The 17,487-nt window shown below is 38.6% G+C and overlaps 1 protein-coding gene across 9 annotated transcripts in view; it reads right to left on the reverse strand.

Moving 5' to 3' along the window:
• LOC113830688 (KAT8 regulatory NSL complex subunit 1) overlaps positions 1-17,487 on the reverse strand; it is a 128,593-nt gene that overhangs the window by 68,911 nt on the left and 42,195 nt on the right. For 8 of the 9 annotated variants that reach the window (XM_035447223.1, XM_035447220.1, XM_035447219.1 and 5 more), the window contains exon 2: positions 14,100-15,471. In XM_035447223.1, coding sequence (XP_035303114.1) covers positions 14,100-15,388 — 1,289 coding nt within the window. In that variant the 5' untranslated portion in view covers positions 15,389-15,471. Of the gene's footprint in view, positions 1-14,099; positions 15,472-16,718; positions 16,764-17,487 lie in introns of all 9 variants that reach the window. The other variant, XM_035447217.1, reaches the window with a different exon arrangement.

Raw genomic sequence — 17,487 nt, forward strand, 5'->3', positions numbered from 1 at the left:
GTTTTCAAATGAAAAAAAAAAAAAGTATGCCAGTGTTGTGGTGGCACATGCCTTTAATCCCAGCACTCAGGAGGCAGAGGCAGGCAGATCTCCATGAGTTCAAGGCCAGCCTGGTCTCCAGGACAGGCTCCAAAGCTATACAGAGAAAATCCTGTCTCAAAAAAATAAACGGAAAAATGTATAATGCCTGGGCTGTTGAGATGGCTCAGTGGGTAAAAAGCCTGGCACACAAACCGGATAACCTGAGCTTGATTCCCAAAGGGACAAGAGAATTAATCCTACAAAGTTGTACTCTGACCTCATGCACACTCCCTCCACTACTTAAAATTTAAAATTGTAATACCTGGAATAGGCACTGTGAGTTTCCTTCCTGTGGCTTTGGGAACTCTCCAATGGAAAGGATTCTTAGAAACATTGCCCAAAACACAATAAAAAAAGGACTCAAATTTTAAAAAACAATCAGGTAAAAAACTCTTATTAGTAACTTAAGTAAATCAGCTTAAGCAAGAAAGGTAAGGACTTGAACACACACACACACACACACACACACACACACACACACACACACACACACACACACAGAGTCTTTAGTATATTTTATAAGAGTAAAATAAAAATCATCATTTCGCCTTCATTTTGAGAAAGTTCTAGGGAATAGGCAGTTCTGTTGATGTTTCCTCGAAATATATAGCTCTCATACAACCACCCTATTTTAAAGCATACATCTCTACAGTTAGATTAACATTTACTTCTACTCTGAAACACTTGCAGAAGAAAGTATTTTTAATATGTATACAACAAACCCAAAGTGGATCACAGATCCATATAAATGAAAAATATTAAAAGTACAAACTTCCTGAAAGAAAGTATAAGGCACAAATTCCTCACAATCTTAGGTTGAGCAAAAATTTCTTATACTATGCCACAAAAGAAGGTCAAACAGATGAGCTACAGTAAGGTATTGCTGAACAATGAGAAATGTGGTAGGCCATTTTGTCTGCACTTAAACAAACCTACATAGAATAAGCCAATCACTCAATGTGGTCTTTTGATTCAATCCAAAGACTTGGTACACTAAGATGTACAAGGAGCGGGGCATTGGTGGCGCATGCCTTTAATCCCAGCACTCGGGAGGCAGAGGCAGGCAAATGTCTGTGAGTTCGAGGCCAGCCTGGTCTCCACAGAGAGTACCAGGATAGGCTCCAAAGCTAGAGAGAAACCCTGTCTCGAAAAACAAACAAACAAACAAGATGTACAAGGATGCAACCAATATAACACCACATACTATGTTGCAGAAAGTTTTAATAAGCAAGAAAACACCAACAATACAGTGTAATACAACAGCCAGGGAAATGGATCAGCAGTAAAAAAACTTGCTGAGCAAATCCAGCAAGCATGACACATGTACTGACACACCTCATGCACAAAAACAATAAAAGAATTAAAAGAAAAAATGGTTAATGATGCTGGGCATTGGTGGCACACGCCTTTAATCCCAGCACTAGGGAAGCAGAGGCAGGCGGATCTCTGTAAGTTCGAGGCCAGCCTGGTCTCCAGAGCGAGTGCCAGGATAGGCTCCAAAGCTACACAGGGAAAATCCTGTCTCGAAAAACAAAAACAAAACAAAAATTTAATAATCTGGAGACATTTTTTTCCATAAGACTAAAAATATCCAATAAATATATAAAAAGATTATCAACATCATTCGTCATTAGAGAACCTAAAACCCAAGCTAGCCATTTCATATCCACTAGCTTGACAGACAGAAAATAAGCACTGAAAAGGGGTATACAGAGCTGAACTCCTCATTCACAACTAATCAGAATGTAAAATGATAGAACAGCTTCAGAAAACAGGAAGCTTCTAAAAGTTAAGTGTAAGTTACTGCATAATTCAGTAACTATACTCCTACATACATGCAAAACCTGAAAGCACATGGTCACACAAAGAAACAAATACATGAATCTTTACAGCAATACTGTTTGTAAAGTCAAAAGGTAGAAATAACCCAAAGTACATTAAAAGATGAACAAACAAAATGTCGCAGACCCACACACTGTAATATTGTTGGATCAAACAAAAAGTATTAAAAAGTATTAAATAGCTGGATGTGGTGACACAAGCCTTTAAATACCAGCATTTAGGAGACACAGGCAATTGGGCTCTGTGATTGAGGCTAGACTGGTTTACATAGCAAGTTACTGGGGAGCCATGCTATGCAGTAAGACTGTCTGAAATTTCAATATCTCTCTCTCTCTCACACACACACACAGAATAAACTAAAAAAAATTAGTAAATAATTAAGTACTAACATATGCAATATTATGCATCCATGTTAAAAACATGCTAAATGAAAGTAGCTAGGCATCAAAGGAAAATATGACTCCATTTGTATAAAATGTCTAGAAACAAATGTATACATACAGAAAAAAATTAATCATGGCCTGAGGGAAAAGAGAAGGAACAATCTTTTCCTCATATGAATAATATTTATGAACAAATAATAAAAATCTTCTAGAATGAAGACAGTTGTGATAGACTGTACAACTTTTAAAATATGCTAAAACAAAAAACATGAAACAAAAACCTCCTAGATGTATGTGTATGTGTGTGCGTGTGTTTTAAACATTTATTTGTTAAGGCAGAGAGGTGATGGGTATATGTGTGGAGATCAGAGGACAATTTACAAGAATTGGGTCTCCTCCACGTGGGTCCTGGGATCAATAACACTCAGGTCACTAGGCTTGGGAATAAATGCCTTTATCCATTGAGTCACCTTGCTGGCCCTTATTACATACTTTTAAAAGGATACAAAATATAGATTATATCTCACTTTAAAAAAACCAGCCAGATGAGGTGGTGTGCATGCCTGTAATTCCAGTACCCAAGAGAATGGGGTAGATGAATCCTAAGTTTTAGGTTGTCTCCAAATGAATGAATAAATGAAATCTTTTAAAAAATTCTGACACTGGCCGGGTGTCGGTGGTGCACACCTTTAATCCCAGCACTATGCAGGCAGAGGCAGGCAGATCTCTGAGTTTGCGGCCACCCGAGTGCCAGGGCAGGGCTCCAAAGCTACACAGAGAAACCATGTCTTCAAAAACCAATATCAAAAGAAAACACAATAAAAAATTTCTGACTCTGTACAATCATATCAAAAAATGAACTGGGGGATGAAGTGGTGGCGCATGCCTTTAGTCCCACCACTCGGGAGACAGGCAGGTGGATCCCTTAGTTCGAGGCCGGTCTGGTATACAGAACAAGTGTCAGGATAGTCATCTCTCTAGACCCATTATTATGGTACTTAATGATTAGAATAAAAAGGCCAAATTAGGTTGTGTCTGAATTTTTGTTGTTGTTAAAAAATAAAACATTTGCTTAATACCATACAGATTAGTATGAAAAGGTTAGGATACGTAATTGCTCAAAACATGTAATTTTGTAGTTCAGTGAGTGTGTGTTGCCCTGGGAAGGGAAGAACAATGAGCAGGGAGGAAAAGAAAAAACCCAGCAACACCCACACCCAGGTCACTAACAACACCTCACTTTTCTTACTAACAATGACTCAACATTACCGATTACTAGCAACATACCTATTTTCTTAACTAACAATGATGCAAGACCTTTTGACGTACAAATGTTCAATGAAATAACATGGCCAAGTAGACCACAAAAGATATTAATCCTTAAGGAAAGACCATGGTTGGGGGCTGGTGAGGTAGTTCATCAAGTAATGGTGTTCGTCGCCAAACTTAAGCCTGAGCTCAGTGTTAAGGATTCCTAAAAGTTTACTTCAAGATCATTACCTGCTTCTTCATGTTTGTAAGACTAGACAATGTATGCAGCTATTTAAAGTACCTATAGTTCTCTTTACAAGACTTACCTCCAAGCACAAACTATTTTAAAGTGAAAAATGGTTTTTCTTGTTCTCTGAACTAAAATTTCCTTTAATTACCACATGTGAATGCATACAAAGTAAAACAAATACATTTAAACTCAGTAGAGATCTTTAGATAAAGAATAATTACATTTAAGGATGGAGGTAGATCTGGGAAGAGGAGTTAGGGAGAAGAGTAGGAAGGAAGGTCAATGTGATGAAAATACACTGTGTGTACATATAGAATGTTCCAAAAAAATTAAATCTTGTTAAAAAGGAAATCTCCACACTTAAACTCAGAGGTTATCCAACAGAACAGAGTTCAAATAGAAACTCTGTACTAGAAAATATTTCAGACTGCCAAGCAGTGGTGACATGCACGCACCTTTAGTCCCAGCACTCGGGAGGCAGAAGCAGGAGGATCTCGAAGCCAGCCTGGTCTCCAGAGTGCCAGTATAGGCTCCAAAGCTACAGAGAGAAACCCTATCTCGAAAAAACAAAAACAAAACAAACACACACAAACACACACACACACACACACACACACACACACACACACACACACACACACACACACACAAAATTTCAGGAACCTCTTGATTTAGCTTATCTTGGAAGTAAGAAAACAGTTAAAAGTGCAGCCTATAAATGGTCTCTCTTAATACTACCCTCAACTGTTCCACTTAATTGTTGGAAACAATGGGTTTGAAGTAAGAAAAGATAATTTTCAGCCTAGACACTTTGAAGGCATTATTTTTGTTGTTTTAACTAAAACATCAATCTGAAGATGTAGCTAAGTGATGTAAGTGTATACACCAGCTAAGATCCTTACTGTACTGGGGGTACAAAACCACTTCCTGACCCTTTTACAGACAGACAAGTGTGCTCAGCTACATTAAAATTTAAATGACATTGTCAACTTTCTTTAGGTTATCAAGCAAAACCTCCCCACTTATACCTTCTTATAAAGATGATGAAACACCAATTAAAAACTAAGCAAAATGAGACAAATACAAGAAACAGAAGCAGAAGAATCTCAATTTCCCAATCTGCCTCAGCTACAGCTCAAGAACAAGCAAACAACAAAATAAACCAACTACAAATACATTATTAACAGTCTATAGAGTTTACAGATAATGTATGTTTCTGATGAGATCATTAGTAGGCACAAAACTGAAAATAACAACTGCCCCCTCCTCCAGCAGCCATCAATAGTCAATAGTTCTTGATGGAGAGTTAGGGCCTTATTTTGTGCCTGAAACTAGAGTTACTGGTGGTTGTGACCCATTGGGAACTGAACCTGGATCCTCTACAAGAGTAGAAAGTGCTCTTACCTGTGGAACCATCTCTCTAGCATCACAGCTTGCTTTTCTTACATAACCAATTTGCTAATGCAGTATCTGGAAATGATAGTAAATTCCTCAAACTTTTCACCTAGAGTTTTGAAAAGGAGCTCTGGGAAGTTAAGTGACTTACCAAGAAAAAGCATGAGGACCTCAGTCAGAAGCCCCAGCACATATCAAAAGCTAGGCACAGCAGAGCTTATGACTATAATAACAAAGAGGAAAGGTTTAAATTAGAGGCTCCCTGGGCCTTGTTAGCTGGACTTTCTAGCCAATCATTGCGCTCCAACTTCAGTGGGGGAAAAAAAAATAGGTAAGGCAGAGAAACAATGGAAGAAGACATCATTGTCAACCTCTAGCTTCCATGTGCATAACACATGGACTTATACATATATACATGCAGTATTTTTTTAAAAGAACTTTGGAAAGAGCTAAATATCTTCCTAAAAAATGCTGCTGTGCTGTTAAAACAATTTCCTTTTCTTAAGAGCTAATGAACAGCTATCCTTTAGCTCTTCTTTTTCACCTACATACTAATTCTATACTATTTTAACTTAGACAGAGCTCCAGAGGATCAAGGCAAATCTGGTCTATATATAGTTCCAGGGCTACATAAAGAGCCTATGCAAAAACAAAACAAAACAAAACAAAAAAACATAAAAAAAAACAGGATCAAGCTAAACCAGCCTATCAGCTTTAGAACTCCTTTCTGTTATGAGCCAGATATCAAACAGGACTTGCCAGATAGCACACATTTATAATCTTAGCAGTCAAAAGCAAAACTCTGAATTCAAGGTCAATGTGGCCATCACATTGAGTAGGTATCAAAACAACAAAAGGAAAACAAAAAAACTCCTTCATCTGAAATGTATCTAAGAAAAACCATAAGTTCTAAGTGAAATAAACAGAAGATGCTCCATCCAAATTAATTTCCCCTTTTACTTATTCCTTTGTTCTCAAAAAAAGTTGTCAACAGACAACGTGCATCCACAAAACCTCTTAGAAGGCATTTATTATTGTGAGACTTGATTGTGAAAAGCACCAGGATAAATGTATCATTAACCACAGGATTCTGAGACTTTCTCCACAGCATCATATATGAACAAGCTTTTAGTTTCACAACCATTTGATCCTCTTTAAACACCACAGGGAATAAGGTAAGCTGTTGAACCATACATCCTATTTTGCATAGGGAAGGCATTTTCAAATAAAGAGTATGGTATTTGCAGGAATGGTGCTTTAATCTCTACACTTGGGAGGCAGAGGTCAGTCTGATGTACATAGTGAGTTCCAGGACAGCCAGGGCTATGTAGAGACCTCTCTCAGAATAAAAAAAGTGGCATTCCTTAATCTAGATCATAAAGTGACTAACTGCCCAAGCTGGGATTTAATCCTGAGTGTTGGAATTAAAGTCATGGACCACTACCGCCCAGCTTTCCAGTCTTTTTCATTTTAGCAAAAGTAAAACAGTCCTGCTCCTTCAAGATCCCAGTATTAATGTCCATACTACATAAATTCCTACCAGGGGTTGTGATACACACCTTTAATCCCAGCATTTAGGAGGCAGAGGCGGGTGGATATCTCTGAGTTCAAGGCTAACCTGGTCCACACACAGAGTTCCAGAAGAGCCAGAGGTAAATAGAGATCCTGCCTTCAAAACCAAACGAAAAACCAAACGAAAAAGCACTTTATAAATACCCATGACATATACCTAATACTAGGCACATTGTATCTAGCAAATGCTTTCTTTCCTACTACTCTGTTGGTGGTGATAAAATTAATAAAACCCAAGACTTTCCAATTTCATGTGTTCTCATCATTCCTTACTTTCAAAAGCGTTTCCTTGCACTTTTGAGGTAGAGTTAATATGGATAACTGGTCCTGAAAGGCTAGTCTCCAAATAATTAGGATCCACTGAAAGTTGTTCTTATTTGATGGGAGATGTCCTTCTGTATGCTATAAATGTATGTTTTTCTTATTGGTTGATGAATAAAGCTGGTTTGGCCAATGGACAGCCAGTAGCCAGGTAGAAAGGTGGAGAGATGCCATGTAGCTGCTGAGGAAGAATGACACCTGGGCTTTACCAGGTAAGCCAAGACCATATAGAAATACACAAATTAATAGAAATAGGTCATGGGACTCGAACCCATGACCCTGAGATTAAGAGAGTGACTGCAAAAACCTTGTCAAGACAAGGTGGGACAGCCCTTCAGAAAATTCTGCTTCACAGAAAAGTCTGTCAGAGATGCTAGGCCTATAGGCCGGAGATGGATGCCCCAACATTGCAGAGGAACCTTGGGTGACTGTCCAGGCAGCCAGCTGTTTCTGACATTTCTCACATTTTTTGGAAGTCGCTTCCTGCTTACTCCGTTAATATTTCCTTCTTGAGTCTCTGAGGGAGTTGAAGAATAGTTAGTATAGTTAACAGACTCGGAGAAGAAACTCACCAAAGAGGTGTAAAGTGGGGCTGAAGAGATAGCTCAGCAGTACTGGCTGCAGGGGAGGGAGAGATGGCTCAGAGGTTAAGAGCACTGCCTGCTCTTCCAAAGGTCCTGAGTCCAATTCCCAGCAACCACATGGTAGCTCAAAAGCATCTACAGGCCAGAACACTGTACACATAATAAATACATCTTTAAAAAAAAAAAAAAGTGTAGTATAAAGTGTGAAAGTTTGAGACACTAAAAGATAATTTGATAATGCAAATTCCAACAGAAAGTAAGTTAGGTCCAAGACTTTAAACTCACAAAGATAGAATAGATAATGAAGTATTTCCTCTGAATTTGTCAAATGCAAATGGACTAGACATTACTGAAGAACTTACTATTTATATTGTATATACTTATTGTACAGTTTTTATGTTAGTTGTAGCCTTCTTTTTGTATTAGACAAAAAAAGGGGAATTGTGGTGATATTTATTATTTACTAAAGCTTGCCTGAAGATTCAGAAAGCAAAAGCCAGTGGCACACCTTTAATCCCAGCAGCTAGAAGCTAGGAGGTGAAGAGTACACACCTTTAATCCTAGAACTCAGGATTAAGAGGTAGATGGACCTCTCTGAGTTCAAGGCCACCCAGGGATACACACTGCTCCAGCCTTAAAAAGAAACAGCTCACACAAAGATGACCTCAGCACCTGGGATCACACACCTTTAATCCCAGCATTACGGAGATATATAAGGTGTCAGTATCAGGCATTCATCCTCCAGCCATGTTTAGAATAGGAACGCCCCAGCCCTTCTAGAGGTAAGAGCTGTCTGGTAAGCTGGCTGTTTTGCTTCTCTGATCTTCAGGTTGAACCCCAATATCAGTCTCTGGGTCTTTTATTAATTCATGTTACAACCCTGAAAGGAAATACAGAAGTAGTTCCATGCCTTACTCTTTCATAAAATTCATAAGCCAATCTTATTCATGGAAGAAGTTAAAGAGGTATTTGCAGATATGATGGTATAATCATAGGACTTGTTGGGTAAGGCAGGAGATTAGGAGTTCAAGATCATTCTTAGCGAGGCTAGATTTTTTTAATAAAAGAAATTAGAGTGTGACAAATTTAATTCAAGCACTTGAAGGCAGATGTAGGCAGATCTCTAGGAGTTTGAGGCAGGGTGATCTACACAGCAAGTTCCAGACCAACCAGAGATATATCATGCCATCTCAAAAATAAATAAATAAATTTGAAGACATTTGATCAACTAATATTCTAGCGCTGTATATTTAGAGCCACACAATAGAAAAATATTAATACTGCTTTAAACAATAATGAAAATAACCCTCATACTTAATAAATTATAAAACTATAGAGGAACTAGAGAGTTCATTGGTTAAAAGTATTGACCCAAGTTCAATTCCTAGACCCACATGGTAGCTCACAACCGTATGCAATTCAAGTTCTAGGGAACCAGATAACCTCTTCTGACCTCTGCAGGTACATGTGTGGTATAGACATATACACAATCGAAACCACTCATTCATAGAAAATAAACATTTAAAAAATACATATAAAAACCAGGTGTGGTAGCACACACCTTTAATCCCCTTTCCAGGACAGCTATAGAAACACTGTCTCAAAAATCAAAACAAAATATAAAACTATATACACACTATACATACACATGGTTCATCATTGGGAATGCACACTTACCTTAAAACTTCTTTTTTTTTTTGTTTTGTTTTTTTGGGTTTTTTTTTGTTTTGTTTTTTTTCAAGACAGGGTTTCTCTGTGGCTTTGGAGGCTGTCCTAGAACTAGCTCTTGTAGACCAGGCTGGTCTTGAACTCACAGAGATCCACCTGCCTCTGCTGGGATTAAAGGCATGAGCCACAAACACTTGGCTTACCTTAAAACTTTCTAAGTCACATTGTATCTCAACTCTAGAATGCAGGATCCACTTCCTGACAGGTTATTATTTACAACAAAGTCCTGAGTATCCTCAACATGGAGAACAATCATTGACTATAGTAAGCAAATTTTCCACAAATACAAAATTAGTTTTTCTACTTACCCTTCCAAGCCAAATTACTTCCATGAATCCCTGAAATGTATTTTCATATGAATTTCATAAACACATGGTCAAAAACAAATGAATCTTCAGCAAGCTTCATCCTGTTTGCATCTTACATAGGTCTGTCCCCCAGCCTTCTGAATAAGGATATTGCAAAATCTACTACACACAGGATATGCCAAAAGAATAATTGGAAAAGAAAAATCTGGGAGAGTGCCAGTTTAAATAGAAAAATATTTTTATCCAATTGGACATCTACATAAACCCTGAACTGGGGAAGGATACTAAGCTTTTTCACTGCAGACTGAAAATGCATAAAAGGCAAGTAAGTCAATGAAGGAGTAACTATGCTTACTTTGTGCATCTAAAAAGCAGACATGAAGTTGTGTTGATATGGATGGATCAGATGGCTTTACACCTTATTTGTCCTACATATATCAAGTTTACAATGTCACAGTTTTACTTTTGTTTTTCAGTACTAGGGAATCAAGCCTAAGAAGCTTGGGTTTCTTCTCTTCCTTTCTTCCTTCCTTCCTTCCTTCCTTTCTTTCTGAGACAGTGTTTCTCTGTGTAGCCAAGGCTCTTCTGAAACTCCTTATCTGTAGGCTTCAAACTCAGATCTATCTTCCTCTGCCTCCTGAGTGTTGGGATTAAAGGTGTGTGCACCACAGCATGGTAAGTGTCTTGGGTTTCTACCAGACTTTTTGCAAATAACTATTTCTGGGGGAGAAAACTTTGTTTAAAATGAGGGTGGGTCTGGGGTTGGTAGTTCATGCCCTTGATACCAACAAAGACAGAAACTCTTGAGTTTTGAATTCAGTCAGGACTATATAAACAAACAAACAGCAAAAGGTGGAAGTTAGAGAGAGATAAGATAGCTCAGCAGTTAAGAGTGATCACTGCTGCTGCAGAGGGCACAAGCTGGGTTCCCAGCACCATACCAGGCTGCTCATAACTGCCTGTAACTCCAGATCCTGGGGATCCCGGTGATCCAATACCCTAATCTGTTCTTTCCAGGAACTGTATACACTCACATGCACAAACCCACACATACACAGAGCTTTAAAATATATATTTACCAATAAATACAAGGCAGAAAAGAAATTTTATCATTTTGCTTTTTTGGCAAGGGAGAGATATAAATAAACTATCATTTATAGTTTTCATTAGGGAGATTTTCTTCAAATCTTATGATAATTCTGACAAGCAGCTTTACTAAGTGAAAAAGATCTTTGTCTTTATTCTCATTGTACTACACCCTCCTCTTCCACTCAAACAGCTTAATCTTACACACTGATATTTCATTTCTGTAAGTACTTGAACAGACAGACACCTTACAGTAACCAGTTATTATAAGCACACATACAGAGAATCAGACTGACTGCCTCTTGAGAGAAACAAGAGACCTTCTTCCAGCTCTGCAACTGACTCCCTATTGAAATGTAAACGCTGAGAGTTAAGTAACCTGGCCCTTCAGCATACACAAGGACTTGCAAGGATATCTCTCCCTTAAAGTGAAGACAGCTTTCCCAGACAGGTAGGTCTGACCCAATAATTACAAAGCAAGTTAGCAATAATGAAAAAGGTGCAATCTGTAAGTGTTAAATGAGGAACTCAAGCCTAGAAAGACAAAATTAACTCTCAAAAGTGGTCGAGAAGTCTTTCTATCATGCTAGTCACTCTTTAGGAATAATTTCACAAATTCTAAGAAAATAACTCTACTTCACCTATCAGGTTTTCTGATGCCTGCAAAGAAATTAAGTCAACAAAAATCAAGCATCAGATGTTGATTATAAACCTAACCTTGACACTCAAATGACAGAAATACAAACTAAGTAGATGAAAACCAATCAGCATACCCTTCAAGGTTCCTTCTTATCTTTCAAGCTCTTGTAGTAACTAGATTTACAAGAAAAAGCTTTCTTGAGAAAGGGTCTCTCTATATCAGTGGTTCTCAACCTGAGGTTCCCTACCCTTTGGGGTCAAGGAATCCTTTCACAGTAGTCGCCTAAGACCACTGGAAAACAAAGATATTTGTATTACAATTCATAACAGCAGCAAAATTACAGTAATGAAGTAGCAATAATTTTATGGTTGGGAGTCACCAAAACATGAAGAACTGTATGTAATAAAGGGTCCCAGAATTACAAAGGTTGAGAAACAATGCTCTACATAGTCCAGGCTTGTGAGTAAACTGGCCTTGAACTCAAGAGATCCACCTACCTCTGTCTCTGAAGTGCTAGGATTAAAGGCATGCGCCACACACACGTAGGCCCTCCTGAGAAAGCTTATGGTTCCCAAATGTTCACAGGCCTGTGTTCCCCAAACCCATTTTAGGAATTATTTTCCTAAGCAACAAGCACATGCTTATAAAATATTATCAGCTCTCAGCACATGGAAAATTAAAAGAGAAAACATAAAACAGTATCTTCAAAAGATCTACTTGGGGGCTGGGGCTTATATCTGTGATAGAGCACTTAGCTAGTGCTCTTTAAACTCCTTTCCTCTTACAATATTATCACTTCTACATATTCTGACTTGGGTCCAACATGTCTTCTAGACACCATAATCCCATAATTTTTAAGCTGTCTTCCTAGTGTGCATTGTGCAATCTACCTCGATAGACCACAATCCCAATTTCCCCAAAAAATCTGCCTATCAAAATCTGAACCATCACTCAAGGTACATTTCTAATACCCATTGTTTGCAATTCCACCTTTCTACTGAAATCTTTTGCTATTTCATTTCTATCACCCAGTATTTACCTTACATTGTTATGTGTTAGACACTGTTTCACAGTATTCTCCACTCATAAGAATTCCTTCAGTTAAGGCTTAATTTATTCACCTGTAGAGTTCCATGCATTTGCATTCAGGAAAAGTGTATGACAGTCCCAACACAATAAAAGTACTTTCTACTTTACAGAATGAAAACCAAAGTGGCAAAAACAAGCAGCAGCTACATCTGCAGCAGTTAACACACCAAATTCCTTTTACCTAACTTCCTTCAGAACCCCACAAGCATAAAAAATTTTTCACTATCTACTATCAAGAAATAAAAAGGGGGAGAGAATTTGGGATAGGGTGTCACAGAAAAAGAAGAGGCATTAAATTTAAGATGTTGAGCAAATCAAATACTAAAACAATAGCTTCAATGGACTACTTTTTTTTTAATTTTTAAAAATAGTCATGTTCAGTCCTAGAGCCAATATTTTTTGTATCTTTTTGTTGTTTTTATTTTTAGTTCTTTGAACTGATGGTTAGCATCCAAAAGTAACTTCAAGATGGGAGTTAATCACCAGAAAGACAAAAGTGGGCTTAGATCATTGGAATTTTTGGTCTTACCCACCACACAAAAATGAAAGGGAATAAAGATCATCACCAATGACAACTTAGGTAATTATGATTTCAAACCTACCCAACCAAACTTTCCCATAAAAATCAAACAAACAGAGTCTGGAACATCAAAATAGTTCAATACATTAAGTTTCTAGGGAATAGACTGTCCAGAAAAGGCACGGAATCTCTACACCTCCCTTCCTCACATCTCACCAATATGCATGTATTCATGTTTTCTTGTAGTATCATTTACAACAACAAAAACTGGTTAAATATTAAGACAGCGTTTTTTGAGTACTGAGTTGTTCAGGCAGATTAATTAAATATGAGGACCAAATATCAAACAATCTGAGGTTTGCAATTGGCATCTGAAGTAATACTGGATGGAGGGCAGTCTTGAAGACCATTTCCTCCTACTGTGGGATCTGGAAAAATTAACTCTGCAAGTGTCAGAATTAAAATTACATTACAAGTCAATCAGCTGCTATCCGCTATAAATGACTACTTGCTTGTTGCTAAGGAGAAATAGTCAAACTATTCATGGTCATGGATGTCTTCTCTATGTTGACTGTTAAGAGGAGGGTTGAAAGCAGAGGGAGAAACAGGTTTGCTCTTCCAACACAAAGAAAATCTCATATAAAATGGTAGACCAGGTATGTTGAAAGTGCAGTGGAAAGCATTCTAAATCTCAACCAATTTAACTAAATCATCACTTGTCCCAACTTCCTAGAATCAACAAAATGTGAAGTTACACATTAAAGCTTAAAATGTCCTATAGTTTCAAAAGAAATCTATTCCATGCTTCCCAGTTTCTTTTCAGTAAGACTTAAAAAGGAAACCTTTTAGCACAGAGCAACAATATTATAGCAGAAATGCCTTCCATTTTTCCCCTTCAGGTATATGCATTTACTTACCTAAAACTGGGAAGAGATTAACAGAACCTAGTTGTCAACATACAAGAATATATTCTTTACAAAATGAGGATTTACTTAAATCTTGCCCCAACATTTTTCAAGAATGACTGCATCATCACGGATTCTACTCACAGGGGTACATGGCATTGCTCAGGATCAGCTCGAGTCAGTTCTTCTTCTTCAATATCAGACTCCCCTCCTGAACTGCTGTCCGTGACATCTGAATCAAATGCCTGCTCACTGCACCGCAGGTTGGCTATGCCACTAGCTGTAAATCTCTCCAATTCCTCTGAAATTGAATCACTTTTCAAGAATTTGCTAAGTCCCTCTGACGTGGTCGTTTCACTGGCAGCTTTTCTCAAGGCAGCTTCAGCCTTTCGGGTCAACATCAACTGGCTCCGGGACCTCAAGGATTCCAAGTTTGGCAGTTTACTCAATGTCTTCTCCAAAAATCCACCCAGCTGGTGCTGTAAATGCCTTTCCACCTGCTTGGCTTGTACAACCTGTAATCGCTTCTGTAACCTGCGGGCACGGATCTCAATATCAGCCTGCCGCCTCAGTAAAGCTGTTATCCTTGTGTCAGAGTCTAAAGCACTGAAAAGAATGGAAGACAGTGGAGACTTTTTTACCTCTAACTTAACATTTGTCAAGTTAGAGCTGGAGTCTGTACTAGGTGATAGCCTACTGCTTCCTTGAAGTGCCGGCTGTTCCATGGAATTAACAGAAGATTTGTTTGCAGCGCTATTATTGCTATATAGAGTTGTGTGTTCTATATCAAGGCTTCTATGTGGAAGAGTGCAATTGGTCATACCCCCCTTCAAGTTCCCAGAGTCAGATCCCCCCACTTCACCTCCCTGCAGAGCAGATGAAGTGAGAGACCGTTTTCCCCCATTGAGGGAACTGGAATTGTCATGATCCGAATGTGTTGAACTTTTAGTCAATTTCTTAGCCAACCCATTTACAGGCGCTTGTGGCAGAGCTGTCTGACCACTTGTATTCATGGTTCTAAGGTTTTCTAAGGAAAACTCCAAAACTGGCTGTCTCCCCAACAGCTCAGCTCGGAGTTCATAGGACTGAGATAAAAGAGGATGAGATTTAAGGACTGTCTGCTTGCTGAAAACCCCTTGTAATTTCAAAGACTCTTTTGCGGGAACAGATGTTACATCAGAGCAGAGATAAGATGCCACCAATGGTTGCAGCTTTCCCAGGTCTTCCTTGGTAGGATTATTTCGGAAGTCTAGACCGGAATCCTCTGCAGCAATGGCTTTTCTTTTGGTTCCGTTGGCAGAAATAAGGATATTGGCGCTGCCGTTATTTTCGGCACTGCCAGGGGACAAGGTGGAGGATGGGGGAGCCAGTTTGAACCGGATGTGGTGTGCTTCAGCTGCTGCGTCAGTGAGAGCGGGCGCCATCGCAGCCATTCAGCACAGAGAGACAGGAAGTCCAGCCTCTTCCAGTGCTGAGGCCAGCTCCACGGCCCCTTACTGCCTCCCCTGAGAACAAACTGAAAGAGATAGAGAGAAAGGAAGTCAGAAATACAAGTGAATTCAAAAACAACACACATTTTCAATAGAAGCACCACTTGAGGCTATTGTCCAAACTCTGCCTCCAAATAAAGAAAATTAACTAAGGAACCATTCTACAGCCTTCAGATGTCTTTCACCTAGGGGAAAGAGAGGAACACAATGCTTTCACAAGAAAATAATTTTACCCTTCGTGTCACTTGTTAACCACAAGCTGAATATTGTCAAAATAGAAGTCCCATTCTGAAATAATCACAAATGGTTACAATTACCTGCACTTAAAACCTCTTTGCCAGGTGGTGGTGGCACATGTCTTTATTCCCAGCACTCTGGAGGCAGAGGCAGGAGGATCTAGGTTTGAGGTCAGCCTGATCTACAGAATGAGTTCCAGGAAAGCCAGAACCACAAAGAGAAACCCTATCTTGAAAAACCAAGGGGGGGAGGGGGCTCTTTAAATGTTAAATTACTAGATTTAATATGACCATATAAGAGGAATATCCAGTAATAGAAAAACATGTTATTCTCATTAAAAGGTTTATGCCAAAATCTCATGGATTTGTGTTACTTTTCTGGCCAGGAATCCAGTTCTCATTAGCTCATTCCTTACAAATTTAGATTGTTACTACCAGGCTAACTACATCACACTGTAACATCAATTTGCTTCATTAATTTTCTTCTTTCATATAGCACATAGTGTCTTTTCTACTGGGCTATTTTTCAGAGTAAATCTGTGTCTTTAAATTAATAGCCCAACATAACTTTCTCCCCCTTCCCCCAAAACACTTCAAAGGAATAGCTACAGTTACCTTACTATTCACTCCTCTAGAACTTAGTTTCCATTCCTATCACACTCCAGGAAAATTAACCAGTAATATTATTATCCAGTTATTATTAAATCTACAGTCCTATTCTGACTTTCCCATAAGTATTAAGTAATATGGACTTTCTTGAAATATTCTTTCCTGATATTCTTGGCATTATAATTCTATTCTATTCTTCCTTTCAAACCTCCTAAAATGTTGGTACCACCCAAGATCCCTTCCTTCTGCCTTCTCTCTCATTTCCTTAGCAACAACTACTAGTAAGAGGACCACTAACTCTCAGAAAAAAATTCTGAGCTGCACTAATTAACTTTCTAATCTGATCATCCTTGGAAACTCAGAACTCTCTTTCTTCTTTCAATAAACCTTTTCCTTTCTCACCCTGCCTCATTTTCTTAATGACATACCTCAATTAACTGCTGCTTCTTCATTCCTGATTCATCTATCTGGGTCTGGAAGCAAAGGGAAATCTATATAAAGGACTGTTTCAACTATCCCTAAAAGCCCAATCTCTGTACCTCTAGGGATCTTAATACATACCCCCCCCCACACACACACTACTGCTGCTGCTATGTGTGTACACTTGTACTTCCAGGCAAACATATGCCTACAGTGTGAGTGTGGCCAGAGAACTTCAGTAATATTAAAACATCATTTGCTTTTTTTAAAAAAAAATGTTTATTGGAGGCTAGAGAGAGGACTCAGCAGTTAAGAGTAATGTCTGCTCTTCCAGAGGACCAGGGTTCAATTCCCAGCATTCACATGGCAGCTCACAACGTAACTCCAGCTCCAGGAGTTTTGACACCTTCACACAGACATACAGGCAAAATATTAATGCACATAATAATAAAATTGTTAAAAAAAAAACAAAAAAAATATTTTTGTGTGGGGGTTGTGGATTCCACAGTACAGCTGTGTAAGTCAGAGGGCAATGTGAAGGATCTGGTTCTCTCGTTGGAACCTAGGAATGGAACTCAGGCCATTAAGTGCCTTAGGTCCACTGAGCCATCTCTGCTGGCCCTGCCTTTTACAAACTGTTAACATTTGCAATGTGGGTCCAAAAACAGAGATAAGCAAAACTGCTGGTACATACCAAGACAATAGCACCAAACAATGAAAGTAGTCAAAGTATTCCTCACTTGCAGCTTAAAAAAAATGCCAATTACATTTAGGATG

This window comes from Cricetulus griseus, chromosome 7 (genome assembly GCF_003668045.3).
Source record: "Cricetulus griseus strain 17A/GY chromosome 7, alternate assembly CriGri-PICRH-1.0, whole genome shotgun sequence".
NCBI lineage: Eukaryota > Metazoa > Chordata > Mammalia > Rodentia > Cricetidae > Cricetulus > Cricetulus griseus.